This window comes from Neopelma chrysocephalum, unplaced genomic scaffold (genome assembly GCF_003984885.1).
Source record: "Neopelma chrysocephalum unplaced genomic scaffold, ASM398488v2 Primary Assembly neopelma1_125, whole genome shotgun sequence".
NCBI classification, from domain to species: domain Eukaryota; kingdom Metazoa; phylum Chordata; class Aves; order Passeriformes; family Pipridae; genus Neopelma; species Neopelma chrysocephalum.
The window spans coordinates 757,273-778,209 of record NW_020897787.1 but is presented as its reverse complement, the minus strand read 5'-3'; the positions used below and the strand labels follow the sequence as shown (position 1 = coordinate 778,209).

The 20,937-nt window shown below is 62.6% G+C and overlaps 2 protein-coding genes and 1 long non-coding RNA gene across 4 annotated transcripts; 2 read left to right on the top strand and 1 right to left on the bottom strand.

The window, feature by feature from the left end:
* Positions 1–267: 267 nt before the first annotated feature.
* Positions 268–12,608, bottom strand: ST3GAL2 (ST3 beta-galactoside alpha-2,3-sialyltransferase 2). Its single transcript, XM_027698296.1, has 8 exons — positions 12,568–12,608; positions 5,039–5,325; positions 4,530–4,955; positions 4,246–4,439; positions 3,787–3,966; positions 3,562–3,607; positions 3,294–3,413; positions 268–3,053 (listed from the first exon to the last, which is right to left on the bottom strand). Exons 3-8 carry the CDS (start codon positions 4,860–4,862, stop codon positions 2,880–2,882), a joined length of 1,047 nt encoding a protein of 348 aa, XP_027554097.1. The 5' UTR covers positions 4,863–4,955; positions 5,039–5,325; positions 12,568–12,608; the 3' UTR covers positions 268–2,879.
* On the top strand, positions 8,309–10,421 carry LOC113974807. Of its 2 annotated transcripts, none has more exons than XR_003536648.1 (3): positions 8,309–8,383; positions 9,303–9,489; positions 10,381–10,421. It is a non-coding gene; the product is annotated as an uncharacterized LOC113974807 (long non-coding RNA). The 2 variants fall into 2 exon arrangements; XR_003536647.1 differs by having other exon boundaries at positions 9,303–9,601; positions 10,381–10,401.
* Positions 10,583–20,888, top strand: FUK (fucokinase). Its single transcript, XM_027698264.1, has 24 exons — positions 10,583–11,002; positions 12,022–13,025; positions 13,494–13,929; positions 14,008–14,058; positions 14,145–14,270; positions 14,402–14,474; positions 14,748–14,845; positions 14,986–15,066; positions 15,156–15,275; positions 15,457–15,598; positions 15,937–16,064; positions 16,167–16,268; positions 16,702–16,872; positions 16,946–17,013; positions 17,175–17,545; positions 17,775–17,985; positions 18,081–18,247; positions 18,364–18,591; positions 18,723–18,866; positions 19,004–19,123; positions 19,201–19,388; positions 19,589–19,688; positions 20,236–20,459; positions 20,661–20,888. Exons 1-24 carry the CDS (start codon positions 10,583–10,585, stop codon positions 20,775–20,777), a joined length of 4,890 nt encoding a protein of 1,629 aa, XP_027554065.1. The 3' UTR covers positions 20,778–20,888.
* The last annotated feature ends 49 nt before the right edge of the window (positions 20,889–20,937 follow it).

Below are 20,937 nucleotides of genomic sequence, written 5' to 3'. Positions count from 1 at the left end.
TCACCAACCACGGGGGTCTGGCCAGAGGGGCTGTGCCAGGGCTCTGCTGCTGGGCACCCAGGGCGGCTTGGGGCCAGGCTCTGCTCCTGCCCCAGTGGAGGGGATTACCCACAGATGGTGGCTGATATCTGGCCCAGGAGAGAAGGGGAGAGCAGAGCACCTGGGCCCCACCAACCCTCCCATTCCCTTTCCCTCCTCTCGTGACCGGGTTTGGGCGCAGGCAAAGGCACAGCAGCCAGGGCTACCAGACCAAAACCCCCGAGCAGATTTGATGCATGGTTTTTATTGACCTTTAAAAAAAACAGTTGTTTTTAAGACAGTTGTGTGCAGAAGTACCCATGTACACAGAGGCTACGGGCTGAGCTGCCCGCCTGCTCCTAGCCCTCGCTCAGAGCACTGGCCTCTCCCGGTCCCGGCGGGGCGGGAGGCGATGGGTGCTCGGATCAGGCACCGCGTGATGCAGACTAACCTTTGCCAGGTGGGCAAGCCTGGGCACCCCCTCCCTGCCTGCCCCCCCTGCCCGTAGCCTCTGCCTACATCTCCTCTATGTACAGTACAGTGGTGCGCCGGCCGCGTGTGCTCCTGCCCGCGGCCCTGCCCGCCCAACGCGAGTGCTCGCCAGTCCTAGTGGGACAGCTTAAATAAAACATAATAGAATAATTAAAACAACAACAACAACAAAAAAAAGAGGGGGTAGGGGAAGGAAGTTAGCAAAAAAAAAACCCCAAAAATACTGTCAGGGCAGCCCCGAACACGCCCTTCGCCAGGTGCCAGCACTGCGCTGCTGCAGGGTTTGGTACCCGGGCTCGGCACCCGGCGTCTCTGCTCACCCTGTGATTGTCAGGCCGGGCCCTGCTCAGCTCTAACAGGAGCTGGTCTGGCCTCATCACACTAGATTTGGCCTTTCTAGCCACCAGTATAGTGGCCTGGATGTGCCCCTCTCTTCCCAACTAAGATCCAGCCTGGTGCGAGGAGGGAGGTGGGTACAACTGCCAGATACGTCGGCCAAGTCCCTGCCGCCAGCATGGGAGCAGGCACAGCCTGGCAGGGCCCATGGGAGATGGTCAAGGCACTCGTTGTTGCTTGTGGTTTTGTGGTTTTTTACTTTTCTTCCCGTTAAAAAAACAGACAAAAACTAAAAAGCCACCCAGGAAGGTGGAGAGCAGGGCTTGCTGCCACCACCTGCCTCTGTGCCCCGGGGCTCGGGGCTGCCAGCGCTGGGGCAGCTCCACACCTACCAACACCCACCACAAAACTCAAGGGTCTAAAGCCCTGCGGACAGAAAAGCTGAATTTCCCCAGCCCAGGGGCTCCTGAGTGCCTGCTCCAGGTGACCAACCCACACCCTCGTGTTTGACGATTGCAGAGAGAAACCTCAAAAAAACAGAAGAGAAGAAAACCCTGAAAAACAACCAAACTGAAGCAGAGAAACAGGGAAGAGGCTGCTACAGAAAAGCCAGATACAAAAGGGTAAAAATCCTCAAAGCCCAAAAAAACCCCTATGGTGATTGTTCCTCAAACAACTGTTGCAACCAGGCAGTGTGGGCAGGGCTTCCCCAGCTGGGCACAACCCCACAGCCCCCACCCCACTCTTGGCACCAGCTGCACAGGTGGAGGGTCCCTCTCTGGGGGACCTTTTCCATGATTGCCTTTTTCTTGAGCTTTCCAGCACCTCCTAAAAAAAAAAACACCAAAAAAACACAAACCAAAAAAAAACCCCCACCCATCTGATTGACCCAAAGAAAAGTGGTTTTAATGACACCTCAGGGGAAGCAGTTTCCTTCAGCATCTCTCTGTCTCATGCCTGTCCAGCCTGGGAAGCCCTGGGGACCCTGAGGGCACCAGCTGTATCAGACTGGTCTAAACCAAGCGCCACCCTCGCAAATGGAGCAGACTTTGGGATTTCAGCTTCTCACCAGAGCTCTTTAGAGCAACACAAAAGCAAAAGCATGGTTCAATCACCCTCTAAAGCTATCTCTAATCTGTTTTTTCCCAGTCTGAAAACGAAGGAAATCCTGTCTCCTTGACCCTGCTGCATCCCACAGCCTTGTGAATCCTGCAACCGCTCCCAGAGCCCAGCCAGAGGGACTGGGCTGCTGCTCCTGGGGGTTTCTTAGCTGCCTCCTGCACAAGTCGCTCCCAAAATCTGTCATATCCTTCCTCAGTCCTCAGGTAGAGGAGCAGGGATCCTGGGTGTTGAAGTCAGGGCTCCTCTTCACCTCCCAGCCCGGCTGTGCCAGTGATCACCACCCTGCAGTGGAGCATCGGCAATGATCGGCTTCCTGCAGCTGCCAGCTCCCCACCACGGATCCACGTGCTGGGACCTGCCTCTGCTGGGAGCCTTCTCTGGAGAAACGAGGCATCGGCTGCCCCAGGTAGGGGAAAAAAACAAAACAACAAAAACCCAAAATAAAGGAAGAAAGAAGCAGCCGGTTCCACTGGTGAGGCTGCGCAGCCGCCGCGGCTCCCTCGGCCCAGACGCTGGTGCTCGAGGGGTTCCCCAAAGTCACCCAGCTTCGGGGTGGGGGGTTGTCTTGTTTTAAAAAGAGCAGCATTTGGTTTGACTGTAGAGATGCGAGGCGGCCGCCCCCGCCGCCTGGTCAGTCGCTGATTGTGTTTATAAATCCTTTCTCAGCTGGGTTTCTTAATAATAATAATAATAATTACTATTAAAAAAAAAAAAGCAAAAAGTCTCCTTTAGCTCTGAACCTGATTGGCTGCTGGAGGCACCAAATATCGCCGGGGTGGCTCTGTCAGCGGCGCAGAACCGGCGCCGCCCAACTTGGTGTTCGTCGCCCGAGGCCACTGGGGACACCCTCGCCCTCTGCCCCCGCAGGCAGCAGGACCCGGCAGAGCAGGGAGCCGGGGGCGGCACAGCCCTCAGTTGCCCCGGTAAACCTCGATCTTGCTGGTTTTGGCCAGCATGTCGATGATGTGCGCCTCGAAGTCGGCATCGTGCACCCCCGTCTTCCTGAACTCCCCCGCATAGCGGTTGTTCTCCCAGTAGTGGTGCCAGTTCCCCCGGCTGTCGGCGCCGAACCCAAAGACGTTCACCTGCAGGGGCAAGGAAGGGAGTGAGCCAGAACCCATCCCCAGCCTGGGGGACCCCCTTGTCTGGGCACCTGCCGCAATGCCAGGGTGATTTTTCCCCTCCCTGTCTCCCTGCACAGCCTTCCCACCCCTCCAGGGTGCCCATCACTGTGGTGTCAGGCAACCAGAGCAAGTGAACGCTGCTGCGGTTGGACCCAAAGAATCCACCTCCCTCCTTAGGGAGCTGAAGGAGCCGTCACCTACCTCGTCGCAGACGTGGAGGGCGAAGAAGAGCACCAGCATGCCAGTGGAGGGATAGCGCCCGTGGTGCTCCGTCCAGCGGTCGTGGATATACTTGAAGAAGGCAGGATTGTAGATCTGTACCTGGGAGGACGGGCTGGGGTTAGTGCTGGAGCCCCTGTCAGCACTGGCACCCCGGGAAGGAGCACTGGGAACCCTGGGGGCTGATGGGGTAACGGGGGCTGTGACCAAATAGGTGCTCGTGGCCCTTGTGGGGATGAGCCCCCCGTACCTTTTCTTTGTCCACACGCAGAAAAGGCTTCACAGGTGCGTACGTGCTGGGAAAAGAGGAAAGGCAGGTGAGATCTCAGGGCTCCCACACCCTCATCTCCAGCCTGAGCTGCCAAGGGATGCTCTGGGAGGGAGGAACCAGTGAACACCCACTGCTCCCAGGGGAGCTGTCCCCAAGGTAGGTGAGTCACCAGCCTGGTGCTGCTGGTGCCCACTGGGTACTTACAACCTGATCTGGCCAGTGGACAGGGCACTGGCGATCCAGAGCAAGTCCAGGGTTTTGAAGGGCACCAGCACGAAGCTGACGTTGGCGGGCAGGTTCTTGGCACTCTCGGGGTACATGAAGTGGTGTGTGGTCCGACCACCCACGTCGCCCTCAAAACCCACTGTGGGGGCCTGGTTCATCCTGGGGAGAGAGCCGGGAAGGTCACACCACCCTCCCAGCCACCCCGTGCCTTGCAGGTGACACGGATGTCCCCCGTGAGCTGCTGAATGCTGCCAAGGAGCAGTTTCCCAGCCTGCTGATGCTCAGAGTGCCAGGATGACAGGAGGGTCCCCCCCAGCCAGCCCAGGGAAGGTGGAAGGACTGGACCCATCCCAGCACCCGGAGGTGCCAGCATCCTGTGCTGCCCGTGGGGCTGGGGGTGGGCAGTGCCCCCGGCAGTGCTCCCTGACCCTCCCTCACCGCATGACGAAGTCGTGCCCGTCGATCTCCGGCCCGTAACCGGAGCCACGCAGGTTGCCTGAGTTGCCGACCACGGCACAGCGGCGGCAGCGCCGCGGGTCACGGGAGCGGTAGGGATCCTCTCCTGGCACGATCTGGAAGAGCTTGCTCAGGACCTCGTGGGTGTTTTGGGACTTGAACTGGGGCTGCAGCATCTGCAGGGAGGAGGGAAGGAAGGCAGGGGGGCATCAGCCAGTGACCCCCCGTGCCAGAGCGCATCACGGCATTCCCATCCCCGTGCTCACCATCCACCACCTCTGGACGTCGGGCGGCAGGTCCATGTTCTCCTTGGTCCACACCGGGGACACGCTGCCGTCGTAGCGCCCGTCAAACCAGTCGGTGGCCCCGGGCTCCTCGGCGGGGCAGCGGCGGCAGGCGCAGCCCCGGGGGTACGGCCCCGCCTTGCTGAGCCGCTGCATTCCGGCGTAGCCGGGCACCAGCTTCACCCGGTGGATGCCGCCCAGCCCGCCGGGGTCCAGGTAGGCGATGCTGTGGTGGGAGTAGGTGAAGAGGAGGGACATGACGAAGACGAGCAGGAAGGCGGTCGAGAGGAAGCAGAAGCGCAACGAGCACTTCATGGTCGGCGGGTGGCTGAGCCGGGGACGGCGCCCGCTCCGGCACAGGGCGCGGGCATAGGGCGCGGGATGGTGTCAGCCGGCCAGCAAGGCTCCCTGCGGGAACGAGAGCTTTAACTCCCCGCCGCGGCAGCGGGGTGATGTAGAGCCCCCCGTGACCCACCGCGCCGGGCTCCTACCTGCTGGGCTGCAGCTTTCCATCCGCGTTGTTCAGCCGCGGCGAGGGCCCCCGGTGGCTCCGAGTGCCAGGTAGGGAGCATCTGCTGCCGGCCCCGGCGGCGCGGGGCTCGGGGCACGACTCGGCTGGGCCGGGCTCAGCCGCGGCACCGCGCCCCGGCGGCTCCTCCGGGTCCCGGCCCCGGCTGGCGCTCAGCTGCCACGGCGCTCCTCATCCCCGGGTTTAGCTGATCCGCTGGCACCGGGCCCGCAGCTCCTGGCTCGGGAACGCGGCCACCACGACACCGGCCTGGAGCGGGAAGGAGGGGACAGCGGGTCACGGGGCGGCGACACAGCCGGCGGGGCTGGAGGAGAGCGCCGGGGGCTGAGGAGTTTATTCCCCACCGAACGCGACAAAAGGGCTCCCGGGCCATCCCTGGCACAGGGTACGAGCCATCCCCAAAGGGGACGAGCCGGCGCACGGTGCGAAGGGAGCCGAGGTGCCGGCACTGCTGCCTGTGCCGGGGAAACCCCCGCAGCTCCCGGGCTGTGCCCTCCCTGCCCCTGCCAGACAAAGGCTCAGCCACCAACTCGCCCACGGAGCCGAACAAGGGGCTCCTTTCTGTAGGCTCAATCCTCCTTCCCTATCACGCCGTGAGCGGCCCCTCCAAAAAAACCCTCTTCGCCGAGGCAGCCGGGAAGCGACTGTTCCGCAGCCCGACGGGCACCCCGGGGACCGGCGCTGGGACTGTCCCCCCCCACCCCGAGTGGCAGCATCCCTCGGGGAAGGTCACCCGCTCGCTCGTGATCCCGGCGGGTAAAAATAGCCAGGGCAGAGGTGCCGGCGCCTGCGCCCGGGCAGGGACGAGAGGGGCGGCCAAGCCCCCCGAGCCCGGGGGGAGGGCAAAGCCAGACCCCCTTCCTTGGCCAAATTTAAAAAAAAAGGCTGAAAATCCTCTTTCAACCCAGTCACTGAGCTGGGACAGCATCCAGCGTCTCAGGGGAATGGAGATGTGACCTCCCCTCCAGGCCTTTTGTGGGGAGAGGATGACCCCCCCCCAAGGCCAAACCCTGCAGTGGCATCATCTCCACAGCTCAGCCCCGGCCCCAGCTAGGCCAGCATGAGGCTGGCAGCACTAATTAGGAGCTAGCAGGCACCAGGATGCCTCTTCCCTAGGAAAAACATCCTCTGGAAGACGCTGGTTTCCTTACCAGGGACAGAGACTGCTGCACCTTCCAAAAAACTCCTTGGGATGGGGGGAGACCATGGACCCCAAAGTCTCCCCCAGCCCATTGCATAGATGCCTCCTGCCCAAATCCTTAACCCACTGTCAAATATTTGTTCAAGTGGTGACAGTCTTTAAAGGAAAGAGCCAAAAACCAAGGGCACATCCCAGTCCAAGTCCTTTCCCAGGCTCTGGGGGAGGCATTTAAACAAACCTACATGCTACACACATGTCCAGAAGTGACTGCAACGAGTTCCTTGGGTTGCTGCCAGAGGGAAAAGCAGGGTGGCTGTTAAACGGAGGGTTTGCATATAGGGGAGTTTGGGATAAAGCCACTACAAAGGTATATTCCCCCCCCAGATGCACAACACTGGAAGGATTCGGAGGTAAAAGGCGATTTTCGTGCTTTTTTTCAGCTGCGACGTGGCAGGGGACGCCAGGCAGGATGGGCAGATCCCCTTCCCCTGCTCCCGCCGCTCACCATCCCACGGGGCTTTTTAAAGGCTAAAGGAAATGAGCTATCACGTGTGCCTGTGTTATTTTTGTTCCTGGTGAAAAGGGGGAAATCCCTTTCCGGCTCCCCAGCACAGCCTGGTCCTGCCTGATGCATCCCAGCCCTGGCAGCATCTGGAGCACATTTTGTGCTGGTCCCCCCCCCCCGACCCGGGGCCTCCCGGAACTGCCCCCGACCACAGCGGGGGGAAACCCCCCCCTCCAGCCCAGCTCATGCGCGGTAAAAAGAAGCCTTAAATCCCAGCGGCTGGTTTGAGTCATCATTTTCCTAGCAGGAGCTGGCAGCTATTTCCATCTGCACTGGTCCTTACAGCCCCCAGCAGGCACAGGGCACCCACACATCCACACGTACCCCTGCAATTTCCATGCCCTCCCTGCCCAATCCTAACCCAACCCGCCTCCACAAATAAAACCCCACTGCAGGAGCACTTGGCACCAGATTTTTGATGTTTCCTTCTTAAAATAACAAGGGATTTCAGGATTTCTCCTGTGGTGAGTAAGCCCAGCAACCCAGCCATGCCACTAAATACCCTCCCACTCCCAAATTCATCCCCAGGATCCTAAATTGTCTCCTGAGTACCCTGTGCTCATCAAACACAAGTTTCTCTTTGATTGCGGGAGATAATGAAACGAGGCTATTAAAAGGTCCCAGCAAATTGCTCTGCTGCTTTTACAGCTGGATGGTTTTTTCCAATCATGTAATCCTTCATTTCAGGACAAGTGCTGGAGAGATGTGACCGACAGCCCCAGGGCCTGGAGGATGCCTGTCCCTTCCCCATCAGCTGTAATGCCACCAGGCACATCCCACCCGGTCTTTAGGTCTTCTTGCCTTTGTTTGCTCGTTTCTAAGATATCCTGAGGTTGTTGGCACCAATTTCCATGCTGGTTAACGGCAGGGTGGGCACAGGGAGGAGCTGTCACTGGGAGATAGGATGTCACCCTGTTTGGGGCAGGGAGAGGAGGGGAGTGGAGGAGCAGGGGCAGCACTGCCCCCACCAACTGCTGCTCTTCCCAGAGATGACAGGGCTGAAAATTCCCCTGGAAGTCCTCAGGAAATGCAGGTGACCAGGTGCCACCCACCCCATGGCCCCTGTGCAGGGACATCACTTCTGCCACCACCAAACCCTTGACCAGGTGCCAGAGCGGTGCATGGCTCTTGCAGGTGGAAGAGGGGGAAGCACACAGGGACCCCTTGGACCAGACCAGCCTCTCTCCTGCTGTCATGATGGAATAACTGGGAGCTAGGACTGGGGGTTTTTTTTTGACAGGGAAGGAGTGGATGTGAGCTGAGTCTTCTCCCACCTCCTTCAGCCCCAGGCACAAACACCGAGCGGTGACCTGGCCTTGTCTCAGACCCAGCTTCAGCGAGCTGGATTATTACAAAAATGTATAAAACTGTTCTAATTTCCTTTCTTGCCAGGCCCGAGCGCCGCCGGAGGTTGCAGCCCCACGGGCAGAGCACCGAGGAGCGCGCCCCGCTTGCCTCCACGTCAGCTCCTGTTAGCCCGGAATGCCGAGCGGGAATCTGAGCGGGAATCTGCCGGGGGCGGCGCGGGAAGGGACCGTACCCCGTCCCTCTGCATCACGGGCCTTCCAGAGCCAGACCAAGAGCTGGAGAGAACAGCACAGGTAATGAAGAAGGTTCTCTCCTGCATCACCCATCCAGAGGGATTATATTTTCCCCGTGAATTTTTTTTCATCCCTGGAAGCTGGATGGGAGAGGAGCAGGGAGCGAGACCCGGTGTTGGCACAAGGATGTTTCTCCCTGCTGTGGATCAGTGCCATGCAGGACTGATGGCCAGTGGTAGCTGAGCACCAGGTATTAGGAGAAGAAGCCAATTTCATGCATTAAGCCATCGCCATATCCCGACAGCAGCAAAGACCTGGTAACTTATTCCTCATCCTTTTAATTAATCATACTCTTATCAGCCAGCTCAATCAGCTAATGGAGCCAAGTTAATTGGGTTTCCCATGTTTTAAACCCTACTTGCACCCCTGGTTGCCAACAGCAGCAATTCCAGCCTTTCCTTGTTCCTGGCCTCTGGAGGGGTTATTTTGGGTTTGTCCCTCAGCGCTGGGATAAGGCCAGGAACAAGCGTGGAGACCAAATCCCCAGCACGGAGCTGGGACGGAGCCAGCCTCGCTGAGGCCATTTCCTATGGGATCTGGGGGCACAGGGGAGTGCCAGCAGTGGGAAAGCTCAGAACAGAAGGCTCCCACCCTTGCTGGTGGATGGGCCTTGCAGGGACTGGTTCAGCAGCATCCCAAGCCCCTCGGCTCAACCGCAGTGGGAGCCCTTGGGGAACTACATCAGCTCCAACACCCTGAGCTGCCTGATGGGGCCATGCTGGGTGGGCACTCTCCCCGTGCAAAGCCATCTGGCTCCAAGGGGAGTTGGCTGCCCGCTGCCAGCCACACTTCCACCTCACCCTCCCACAGCTGCAGACTGGGATCAGCACAGTCTGCCTGGCCTGTGTCCCCCTCCCTGCCTGGTGCAGCAGGGCTGCATCCCACAGACACCCCTGAATCAGCCTCCCTCCCTCCTCAGGTCCCTGCAAGGACGTGGCCACACCACAGACATGTTCCCCCAGGACGGGCAGGGCCTCTGCTCCCAAATCCATCACCGCAGCACCCCGTGAGCCGCCAGCAGCACCCCGAGTGTCCCCGCTGGCTGCGGGGAAGGAACCACTCTCCCTCCACCACCGCTGCTCCTTTTACCAGCCTGGACCCTTCAGGTTTGTGCCTGATGCCTCACCAGGAAAATATGTGCAGGAGTGCGGGACGGGTGGATGCTGCACCAGGGAGGCACCGCCGCTGCTGCCGTTTGTGGCCCTTTGCCCAGAGAAGGTGAGCAGGGACATGGGGCCCCCCTGCACTTTCCTTTCCTCCGCCCTGGGTCTCATCAGCACCGAGGCTGGCAGGCAGTGGAAACCCCCAAAGGCTTTCCTTTGGCTTTGGAGGGCTGGTTGATGGGTGCTGTGACCCACAGCTGCCCTCTCTCCCCCGGGGCACAGCCCGAGCTGAGAACTGCAAACTCGGCCCACGCTGTGGGTAAACACCCAGGTTTGCTCTGCCTGCAGGCAACAGCCAGAGGCCTTTTATGTCATCAGGGAAATTGTACCTATGAGATTTCATCACAGGGAAGTTATGGGCCTCCCAGGCCAGAGGCCATCAATCCCAGCACAGCCCAGTTACAGCCAGGGACTCCCATTAAATGTAAAATTAGAGCAGTTCCACTGGTGAGGGCCCCTGACTTCTCTCTGCTGGCTGGGGCTCTGCTCAGACACCTGGGGAGAAGGGGGAGCATTTGCAGCTTCCTAATTAGCCCAATTACTGCTGCAGATCAAAAGTCCTTTGGTGGGGACATGGTGGCACCCGGAGCAAAGTGACTGCAGCTTGTTCTGGTTTCCCAAGAGCGGTTGTTGAGGAGGTTTAGATCCCCAGCACTGAACCAGCCCTCCAGTAAGAAAAAAAAATAATCCATATATCACAATGCAGATATATAGATAGATGATATAAATTTTTTATATGTATTTATCACTTATCCGCGTGCAGTTTTGGGGGTGTCTTTGGGAACTTTGCCATAGAGCTGGGACCTAAATCTCTTGCATCTTCCAAAAAAAAAGCTTATGGAAGATACCGACGGCAAAGAGCAACATGAAGCCAGGAGGGTCCCGGAGGAGCAGGGCAGGGAGAGGAGGTTCCCAGCCTCTCCCACCACATCCCAAGCCCCCGGGGTCCAGCGGGCTCTGATAAATCCCGGCTCGCGAGTAAGCACTGAAGCCGGCCAAGAGAGCAATTAGCAGTTCGCACTCGTGCAAGAATTCAATGCAGCGGGAGCAGAGGAAAGCCGCGGAGCCGCCGGGACCTCGTTGTGCCGAGCTGGGCAGCATCGGGCGCGCCGAGAGCCCGCAGCGAAACCATCGCGCCCTCGGCACCGCCAGAGCCCATTCACCGAAAAAAGCGGCGGTTCGGGGCTTGTTTGGGCATGAAAACCCAAGCGTTCCCCCAGCGAGCGGCTGCCCGGGCTCTCCCCGCCTGCCTCCGGCGCCGGCGAGGCGTGGGCGGCGAGCGGAGCGCGAACCCGCCGCTCCCGAGAACCGCCATGAGCCGCTCGGAGGAGAGGGAAACGCTCCTGACAGGCAGCTGCCGCACACCACCGGCAGCGGGGCCGCCGCTCGCTGCCACATGGGGACAGACAGACAGACAGACGGACGGACAGACGGGCACGCGCGCGGCTGGGGCGGGGTGGGGGCGGCGGGCGAGGCAATCCCCCCCCCCCCCCCAAGCCCGAGCTTCCCCCGAGCTGCCGCCGCGACCTCTGGCTCTGACAGAAGGAGAAGAACAAGGAAAACCAAGCCCAAAGCGCTGAGGAACTTCCCGTCGGCGCTCACCGCCCTCGGCCGCTCAGGGATGGGAACGGGGGAATGCCACATAATGCGGGGCAAAACTGCCTCCATCAGCCCACGCGTCTTCCTAGAGGGAATCTCAGCAAGTTTTGGGGGTTTGGTGTGATTTGGTTCCCCCCCAGCCACGTGTTATGATTGTTGGCAGCAGGAGGGGACGCGGCCCTTCCTCCAGTCTGAGCTTGCACACTGCCGGAGTGATGTCTTCCCCCCTAAAAATTCTCCTGCTGGGATGGGAAGCCCTTGCTCCAGGGAAATATTTGGGAGCTTTGGGATAAGTGCTCTGACTCTGCAGCTGGAGCCTGAGCAAAACCTTGCCTTTCCCCTGCGCCAGGAGCACCCGAGCCCCTGGCACGTGTGGGGACCCCTTGCATCGCCAGGCCCTGAAATCCAGGCTCTGGCACCAATTCCACTCTGGCAGCCGTGCCTCAGCCAGGGAAACACCACAAAACACTGGGACAGGCACACCAATGAGATCTCGCACCAGTGCCCGTGCTGGCGCCCCACACACAAACAGCAGCAGGCAAGGGACATCCCCTGCTCCGTGACACAGTTTCCTACCCTGTCCCCAGGGACGCTGAGGCTGCTTGTGAAATCCTGGCAGCCACTACCTATGCAATGGACGCCATGTGTCACACAGCCATGTGTCACACTGCTGCTGAGGGACCTCACACTAGCACTGCTGGGGACCGGGGTCACCCCCAAACAGCCCTCCCACCGCGGTCCCCTCTGTGGCCACCCCAGCTCTGCCCACAGCATCCCGGGGCACTGGGCTGGAGGGAAGCAGCTCCATCAGCCCCATCCCCGACACCCCTGCCAGGGCCAGCATCCTCCCCGGTGCGAGCGCATCCTCCCCGGCAGCACCCTGGAGCTGCAGCCCTCGGCCGGGGCCAGCGCATCCTCCCCGGGGCCAGCACCGCAGGGCCCGGGCCAGCACCTCGGGCCAGCGCAACCTCACGGGTGCGAACCCATTGCATCCCGGGTGGATCCTCCCGGCGGCCAGCACCCAGCACCGAGACCAGCACCCAGGACCCGCACCTGCACCCGGATTCGAGGCCAGCACCCCGGGGCAGCGCATCCTCCCGGGGCTATTCAGCACCCACCGCATCCCGGGTGGGTGCTCCCAGCAGCGGGACCGGCCGCCGGCACCGGGACCTGCACCGAGGAGCGGGGCCAACAACCGCGACCACCACGCCGGGGCTGAGCCCAACGCACCCCCTGTGGATGCTCCCCGGGGCCAGCCCCCAGCCCCGGGACCAGCCCGCAGCACCGGGGCAGCTCCCGGTCAGGCTCCCCCGCCGCAGCCCGCCATCCCCGCCGCCTCCCCGGCACCGGTGCCCCGAGCCGAGCCCAGCCGAGCCGAGCCGTGCCCGCACCCCCGCCCCGGGCCCGTCCCCGCCGCGGTACCTGGCTCAGCTCCGGCACGGCCCCGCCGCCGGGCTCACCCGGGCGCCGCCGCCACCGCCCTCCGCGCCGTGCGGGGCCGTGCCGTGCCGTGCGGGGCGGGGGGCCGGGCCCGGCAGCCTGGGAGATGTAGTCCTTGGCCTCCCGGAGGGGCTTGTGGGACTTGTAGGAGGAGAGCGGGACCGCCTGCGCCCACCCGCCGCACTGGGATCTCCGGGATCCCAGCCCGGTACTCACCCCGGCACATCGGCATCCCCCAGCCCCCATCGGCATCCCCGGTACTCAGCCCCCGGTACTCATCCACCGGGATCCATCCACCCCGGTACCCACCCGGCGCATCGGTACCACCCTGCACACTCCCGGTACCCAGTCCAGTACCCACCGCGGTACCTACCTCGGTTCCCATCCCTGTACCCACCCGGCGCACCGGCATCCCGGGTACCCACCTGGTACCTGCCTCGGTACCCACCGGGCGCACTGGCATCCCCGGTACCCACCCGGCTCTCAGGCATCTCTGGTATCTACCCCGGTCCCCAGCCCGGGACATCGGTACCCCAGTACCCACCCCTTGTTATCCACCCCGGTACCCACTCCGCCGCACCGGCATCCCCCAGTACCGACCTCGATCGCACCCCAGCACCCACCGGGTACCCGCCCTGACCCCCAGTGGGCACCGACACCCGCGCCCATCCCCTCGCTGCCGAGATCCCTGCGAGGACCCGGGCTGAGTCCGGGCAGGCTCGTGACAGGGATGACCCAGGGCGCTTAGGGGTGCGCGCCGGCGCCGGGACCCATTTTAGGTCAGAAAACACCAAAACCCCCTTTCCCCCTTTGCAAGCCCCCTGGGGTGGCGAGATGGGGGAGATGGATTTGGGGGGGGGGGGGGGGGGGGGGGGGGGAGCATCACCTGAGTGCGCTGTGCCTTTAAGCGGCCCGTGCCCGCAGCGCACGCTGGGAGCTGTAGTCCCTCATAACACAGCGCTCCTCAGCGGCAGCGGGGGCTGGACTAAAGGTCCCGGCAGGCCCCGCGGTGGCGGCCATGGCGGCGGAGTGGAGCGCTCTCCTCCTCACCTGCCGGCGCGGCCAGGGCGCCGTGTCCGCCCTGCAGCGAGGCAAGCGGCGGGGCGGGCGCCCTCCCTCCCTCCCTGCCCGCCGCGGCGGGGCGGCGGGGACCGGCTCTCAGCGGCGCCCGCCTCTCGCTTGGCAGAGCTGGAGGTGCGGCGGCTGCGGGGCGCGCTGGGCCCGCGGCCCCCCGCGCTGCTCCTGGCCGTGGAGGACCCCTGGGCCCGCCTGGGCAGCGGCGGTGCCACCCTGAACGCCTTGCTGGTGGCGGCCGAGCACCTCAGCGCCCGCGCCGGCTGCACGGTGAGGGCTGGGGCAGCCTCGGGCGGGAGGGGAGTGTCTGTGCCGTCCCCCCTGACTGTCCTGGCTGTCCCCTGCCAGGTGGTGACCGCTGACGTGCTGAGGGACGCCCGCATCCTCATCCTGCACATGGTGAGACCGACCTGCAGCCCGGCGTGGGACCCCCCCGTTGCACCCGCTCCCTCCCGGTGACCCCGCCACGTTCTCCGTCCCACCAGGGCCGCGACTTCTCCTTCGACGACTGCGGCCGCGCCTTCACCTGCCTGCCCGCGGAGGAGCCCGGCGCCCCGGCCGAGGCGCTGGTCTGCAACCTGGACAGCCTGCTGGGGACCATGACACACCGGGTCCGTGTGGCCTGGGGATGGGGCCCTGGGGGTGGGTTGGGCTCCCAGCAGGCTGGGAGGGGTGCTGGGTGCCCCGCGAGGGCTGAGCCCCTTCCCTGCCATCCCTGGGCACGTGGCCCTTCTCTCAGCAGCTCTGTGTGGGCTCCCCGCCCGGCGTCTGGGTCTGCAGCACCGACATGCTCCTCACCGTGCCCTCGGCACCAGGTCAGTGAATAGCAGCCTTGCTTCCAGCTCCTGCTTTGCCCTGGGACAGGGTTCTGAGCCAGCAGCACGGCTGGTTCAGCCCGCACCGTGCTCCCATGAGGGTGTGGGTGCTCGAGCATTCCTGTCCCGTGTGTGGTTGGCAGCACCTGTAAGGTGGCCCAGGCTGGATGCTGATGTCACCTCCTCTGCCGTGGGCCCAGTTTTCAGGCAGCTGTGCCCAGTGTGGGTACGTGCACTGCCCCAGTGGGCACTGGTCTCTGTCCTTCTCCCCAGGGATCAGCTGGGATGGCTTCCAGGGCGTCAGAGTGATCGCAGTGCCCGGGAGCCCGGTGTATGCCAGGAACCACGGGGTCTACCTCGCTGATGAGCAGGTCGGTGGCAGCTCACCCTTCAAGGGACATTCCTTGGAGGTCCCCACCCCTTCACCCCTTGGCTGCTGCGGTCCCAGCACTGCTGTGGCTGCTTGGCTTGGGGCTCCCTGAGGAGCTCATTGGGGTGTTCTCACTCACAGGGGCTGGTGCGTGACATCATCTACAAAGGCACAGAGGCCCAGATCCAGCAGTGTGCAGGACCTGATGGCACCGTCCCGCTGGTACGGTGTGACCTGGGCATTGGTGACCCTGCCAGCACCATCCCTTGTGTCACCACAGCTGCAGCCTCAGCCCTGCTGTGCCCTGACAGGTCTGTGGGATTGTTTTCTTCTCCTCGGACGCTGCTGAGCAGCTTCTGGCCACCCATGTTATCTCTCCTCTGGATGCCTGTACCTACATGGGGCTGGACTCAGGGGCACCTCCCATCCAGGTGACAGTCCCTCCACGGGGGACGGGACCCCTTGCTACAGGGGTGCCTCTCCTGGGCATCTCTGTAGGGTCTGTTTGCACCCACAGTGCCAGATTTGAGTGGGAGAAATGGTGGGAGGGAGCACCCAGTAGTAGGGTGGGGGTCAGGGTGGCTGCACCTGACACATCCCTTCTCTCCCCAGCTCTCCCTCTTTTTTGACATCGTGCTGAGCATGGCAGGGGGGATGACAGAGGAGGATTTTGTGAAGGGTGGCAGCGATGCCAGCGTGAGGAACGCCCGCTCCGTGCTGTGGACAGCTCTCCGTGGCTTCCCTCTTAGCATGGGTGAGTGCTTCCTTCCACCTTCTAGTGGAAGGTGTCCCTGCCCATGGGGTTAAAACTAGATGATCTTTAAGGTCCCTTCCAACCCCAACCATTCTGTGATTCAGTGCTGTGGTGAGTGTGTGTGATGTGACCCATCCCTAGGCCCTCTTCCCCTGTGTGTGGAAGGATGGGTTGGTCAGGGCCTGGCAGCTCTCTGTGTCTCCCCACAGCTGCAGGTCCCCAGGTCTTCTCTCCCCACCCCTTCAGCTGGGGATGTTCAGCCTGTCCTGGGCTCACGGGGGTGTCAAACACACCCACACTGTTTGTTGGTGTGCTGAAATCTCTCCTGCCTCCCCCAGCCTGCATCCCTGATGCGTCCTACGACTACATGACCACCTCTGCAAGTGACCACATCCGCAGCCTGACTCTCTTGCCTGGCTCTGCCAGTCACCTCCGCTTCTGCAAGACAGCCCATTCCCACGTGGATGTATGTGCTTCCACCCCCAGCCTTGCTGATGCACGTTTTCTGGGGGTTGCTCTGGGCTGTGTGCCTGGCCCCTGGTCCCACGTGCCTCTGTGCCCTCGGCAGCAGCCCTGTCTCCTGGAGGATGGCTCTTCAGTCACCAACTGCCTGCTGGAAGGAGCTGTGGGGCTGGCAGCCGGCAGTGTCATCCAGCACTGTCACCTCCAGGTACGTGACTGTGGTGGGAATGACCCTGAGCTCCCAGTGCACTGAAAGGGCAGCAGGGTGATGTGGGGCTGGCTAGGATGGGGGAGCCACAGCTGTGAGATTTGGGGTGCCCTTCCTCTTCAGGGCTGCCTTTTGGTGGCTGTCAACCTCCACAACCAAGGGGAGAAGGCTGTCACCTCCAGGCTGTCCCTCCCTGGGGATCAGGGCAGACTCTCTCCTTGAGGGCTGAGAGCCCTGGAGGCTGTCACCTGACCTGAATTTCTGTAGTCCATGTCCTCACAGCCCTGTGACGAAGCAAATTATGTCTTTCTGCCACCTGCCTTATGCTGGCTCCACCTTATCTCCCGGGGTGGTCGTCTCCTTCCAAGATCAGGATTTGGCTCTGGTCTGGGGGCAAGCCGTGCCACTCCGTGCTCTGCTGCCTCTTCCTCAGGGTCCCCTGGAGATCGGTCCTGGCTGCCTCCTCTCGGGCCTCGATGCGGGCTCCTCACCAGCCCTGCGGGGCTGTCCCCTGCGTGACATTGTCCTGCAGGGCCACCACGTCCGGCTGCGTGACCTGCCCTGCCGCGTGTTCACTCTCACCGGCCGCCTCGACGACTGGCAGGTGCGGGGACGGCGAGGGGGCACGAGGCTCCCCTCCAAGCCAAGGTGTAACCGGCCCCTCTGTGCCCCTGCAGAGCCCTGTGGAAGAGGCCACCTACCTGAACGTGCCCTGGCCTGAGTTTTTCCAGCGCACTGGCATACGGTAGGTGCCGCGTGCCAGGGTGGGACAGGAGACCCAGCTCCCGTGGGGATAGCTGCAGTGGGAGGTGTCACGGCCACCCCAGCCCATCCTGAATCCCTGCTCCCCTCCTGGAAGGTGTTCTGGAGCCGCAGGGCAGTGCTGATGGGCTCTCCCTCCATCAGGGAAGGGGACCTTTGGGACGCCGAGGCGCCGCGGAGGAGCCGCTGCCTGCTGAGCGCGCGGCTGTTCCCGGTGCTGCACGCCTGCGAGGCGCTGGGGCTGCAGGACGTGCTGTGGCTGCTGGCCCCGGCCGCGGTGCCGGGCGAGCGGCTGGCACGCTGGCGGACGGCCTGGCGCATGTCCTGGCAGGAGCTGCTGCCCTGCCTGGACACGGCGGCCGAGCTGGGCACCCGCCAGGCCCTTTTCTTCCTGCAGGGCCAGCGCAAGGTGCGGCGGGTGCTGCTGGGGCGCCAGGACAGCAGCCTCCTGCCGCTGGCCCGTAGTGCCGTCCACGAGGGCTACCATGAGGCCGTGCTGGGCACGCTGGATGAAGGTGAGCTGGACTCACATGAGCTGCATCTCTGGCTATCTGGACCGTTCGGTGCTCCCCACCCCCTTCAGTGACCCCACCTATTGCAGGAACCCATGGGGGTGCACCCACAGGGCATCCAACAAGCCTGAGTGGGCACAAGCCATCTGAGTCCCGCTCCCCTGGAGTCGGCCTATGGCAGAAGTGGGCTGGTTTGGGGTGACCTGCAGCCTTCTTTAATTCTATTTTCTAGTTGCCTCCACGGCCGGTGACGCTGGCGTTGCAGCACGAGCGCTCGCCTGCATCGCCGAGGTCCTGGGCTGCATGGCACGAGGGGAAGGGGGCTTGCGGAGCGGCCCTGCTGCCAACAGGGAGTGGGCCTCGGCTTTTGGGTGCCTGGAGCGCGGGGACGTTGCCAGCGGTGTCCGGGAGCTGGCTGCCGAGCGGCAGAAATGGATGAGCCGGTGAGGCTGGGGCTGGCAAGCGGCAGCTGCCCCTCCCCAGGCACCAGTGCAGTCGTGGAGACGTGGCGGTGGGCTCAGCACCCCTCTCATCCCAGGCCGGCTCTGCTGGTGAGAGCGGCTCGGCATTACGAGGGGGCCGAGCAAATCCTGGTCCGGCAGGCGGTGATGTCCTCGTGCCAGTTTGTCACCGTGGGGCAGGCAGAGCTGCCACCCTTGGGGCACTGGGTGCAGGTGGCTTGTCCGGCCCGCCTGGACCTCTCCGGTGAGTGTCAGGTGATCCGTGTCTCCTTCCCAGTCAGATGATCCATGTCTCACCCCTGTGGTGCTGGGGAAAAAGGAGTCGGGGTGCTCTGAGGGGCTGATGCTGAGCCTTGGCAGGTGGCTGGAGTGACACCCCCCCCATCACCTACGAGCACGGGGGGGCCGTGGTGGACGTGGCGGTGCTGGTGGACGGGTGCCGGCCCATCGGTGCCCGGGTGCGGCGCATCCCCGCGCCGGAGCTGCGCCTCGTCAGCCTCAGCGGGGCCCCACCGAGCCAGGCGGTGACAGAGCTGGTGTGCCGGGAGCTGGAGCACCTGCAGGATTACTGCCAGCCACACGCACCAGGTGAGGTGTCCCTGGCTGCACAGCCCGGCTCTGCACCTGCCATGGCCTCTTGGTGTCAGGGTTTTTGGGGACAATGGGATGAGGCAGCAGGTAGCACAGCAGGCATCAGCTTTGCCTCCTCTCGTTTTCAGGAGCCTTGCTCAAAGCTGCCTTCATCTGCACCCAGGTCGTGCAGTTCCCCTCACAGAAACCCTTGCGGGTCCAGCTGATGGAGAGTTTTGGGAGTGGCTTCGAAGTGCACACCTGGTCCACGCTGCCCCACGGGTCTGGCCTGGGTAAGTCTGCAAGGAAAGGGCTGGGCAGTCCCTCCTGCGCCAGAGAGTCGCCAGCACCAGGATGGGGCATCCCCCTTGCTGCTCCCCACCCTTAGGGCACACACGGTGCCTCACTGCCCTGCCTGTGCTCCCTGCAGGCACCAGCAGCATCCTGGCGGGAGCGGTGATGGCATCGCTGTACCGGGCGGCTGGGAAGGCTGCCAGCACCGAGTCCCTCATCCACGCCGTGCTGCACCTGGAGCAGAGGCTCACGACAGGTAGTGAGTGGCCTGGGGGAGCAGCTGGGCCACGGGGTGGGGGTCCCAGCGGCGGCTGAGGACCCTCTGCCCTGCAGGTGGTGGTTGGCAGGACCAGGTTGGTGGGCTCGTCCCTGGCATCAAAATCGGAAGGTCGAAGGCCCAGTTGCCCCTCAGGGTGGAAGTGGAGCAGATCCCGGTGCCTGACGGTTTTACCCAGACCCTCAGTGATCACTTGCTGCTGGTGTACACGGGGAAGACTCGCCTGGCCCGCAACCTGCTCCAGGTAAAGCCTGGGTGTGCCCCTGGGTGTCACAGGCTCTGGCCTCTGCTCCCCCTGTGGCCTCTGGTGCCTGTCCCCTTCACTGGTGCAGAGCTTTGCCACCCCAGTGGGAGCTGACACCCAAGGCTGTGGGTGCAGCATTACGTCCCCAGGTGCTGCCGAAGCCAGGGGGATGGTGACAGGGACATTGTGGCCTCTTGCAGGACGTGGTGAGGAACTGGTACGCCAGGCTGCCCTCCATCGTGCAGAACACTGATGCGCTGGTGAGCAACGCTGAGGAGTGTGCCCAGGCCTTGAGGCAAGGTGTGAATCCCCTTCCCTGTGCCAAGCCAGCCCTTTTAACAGCTGAAGAAACACAAACTTCCCTGTGGAGAGGCTGTGCAGTCCTGGAGGGGGCAAAGGCTGATGGGTGCAGGCTCTAGCAGCTGCAAAAGTCTCAAATCCTCCCCCAGACACACCCTCGCCAGGCAATGCCCCCAAATTCAGGCTTGAACAAAGATTTTTGAGGAAGAGAGGGTTAGACATGCTGAGTCTGGCTGATTTTCTGTGAGCCATCGGTGACAGGGCTGAGGGCCATTCCTGGCCTGTGCAGCGGGTTCACTTGGCTGCTGGGGTGCTGTGGAGAGGAAGCCAGAGCATTAAAGCAAGCAAATCCTCCCCCTGTGGAGGATTAAAAATAAACAGCAATGTGACAGGGCTGGGGTTGCCTGCTTGGCAGGCAGAGCTGGGAGGAACTGGGGAGAGGAGAAGGCAGAATTTATCTTGTGCTGAGCAGGAGAGGCAGAGACAGGTTTCTGCCCTTCGGGCGAGAAGCGGAGACAAGTAATTTGCAATCTCCCCTTCCCTGCAGGTGACCTGGCGCTCATTGGCAAGTGTCTGGACCGCTACTGGCAGCAGAAGAAGGTCATGGCCCCTGGGTGTGAGCCGCTGGCCGTGGGGCACATGATGGACGCTCTCCGGCCCCACGTCCACGGGCAGTGCTTGGCCGGGGCCGGCGGCGGCGGCTTTCTTTACGTCTTAACCAAAGCCCCACGGCAAAGAGAGGCTCTGCAGCAGATCCTGGCTGGCACCGAGGTGAGGTGTGAGCTCCCGGGAGGTTCACTGTCACGGGCGGTTTGCAGGAGCTTTATGTAAGAGAGCGTGAGGAGCATCTCGCCCCACCGCGCGTGGGAGGTGATGGCTGGTTGTCCCAGTGCCCTCCCTGGGACCTCGGAGGTGAGAACAGGTCCCTCGCTGGCTCCTGTCCCAACCAGTGGCTCTTTATTATTTTTCTAGGGGCTGGGCAACTTCAGCATCCACAGCATCGAGGTGGACACGGGCGGTTTCTCTGTGGAGGTTGTGGGATGTGATACGAAGGATGGTGCTCGCCCTGGAGAGGACAGGGCTGTGTGAAGGCCTTCAGCCCTGGCCAGTTCCTGGCAGATACACAGGAAATCCTCACTGCTTTAGGGGCAGCTCCAGCAGGTGCCTTAGGTCTTGATATGGCCTTTTTGTGCTGCTGCTTGCCCCAAAAGCCACAGAGGCTGGAGAAGCTGTGATGAGCTGGGCAGAC

Coding starts and splice junctions, on each gene's coding strand:
- FUK (XM_027698264.1), top strand. CDS start 10,583: ATGCAGCGGGAGCAGAGGAAAGCCGCGGAGCCGCCGGGACCTCGTTGT. Junction 14,846..14,985: donor TCTACCTCGCTGATGAGCAG/GTCGGTGGCAGC, acceptor TCTCACTCACAG/GGGCTGGTGCGTGACATCAT. Junction 16,065..16,166: donor CAGCCCATTCCCACGTGGAT/GTATGTGCTTCC, acceptor TGCCCTCGGCAG/CAGCCCTGTCTCCTGGAGGA.
- ST3GAL2 (XM_027698296.1), bottom strand. CDS start 4,862: ATGAAGTGCTCGTTGCGCTTCTGCTTCCTCTCGACCGCCTTCCTGCTC. Junction 3,967..4,245: donor GGGCACGACTTCGTCATGCG/GTGAGGGAGGGT, acceptor CTCTCTCCCCAG/GATGAACCAGGCCCCCACAG. Junction 3,054..3,293: donor CCCTCCACGTCTGCGACGAG/GTAGGTGACGGC, acceptor TTGCCCCTGCAG/GTGAACGTCTTTGGGTTCGG.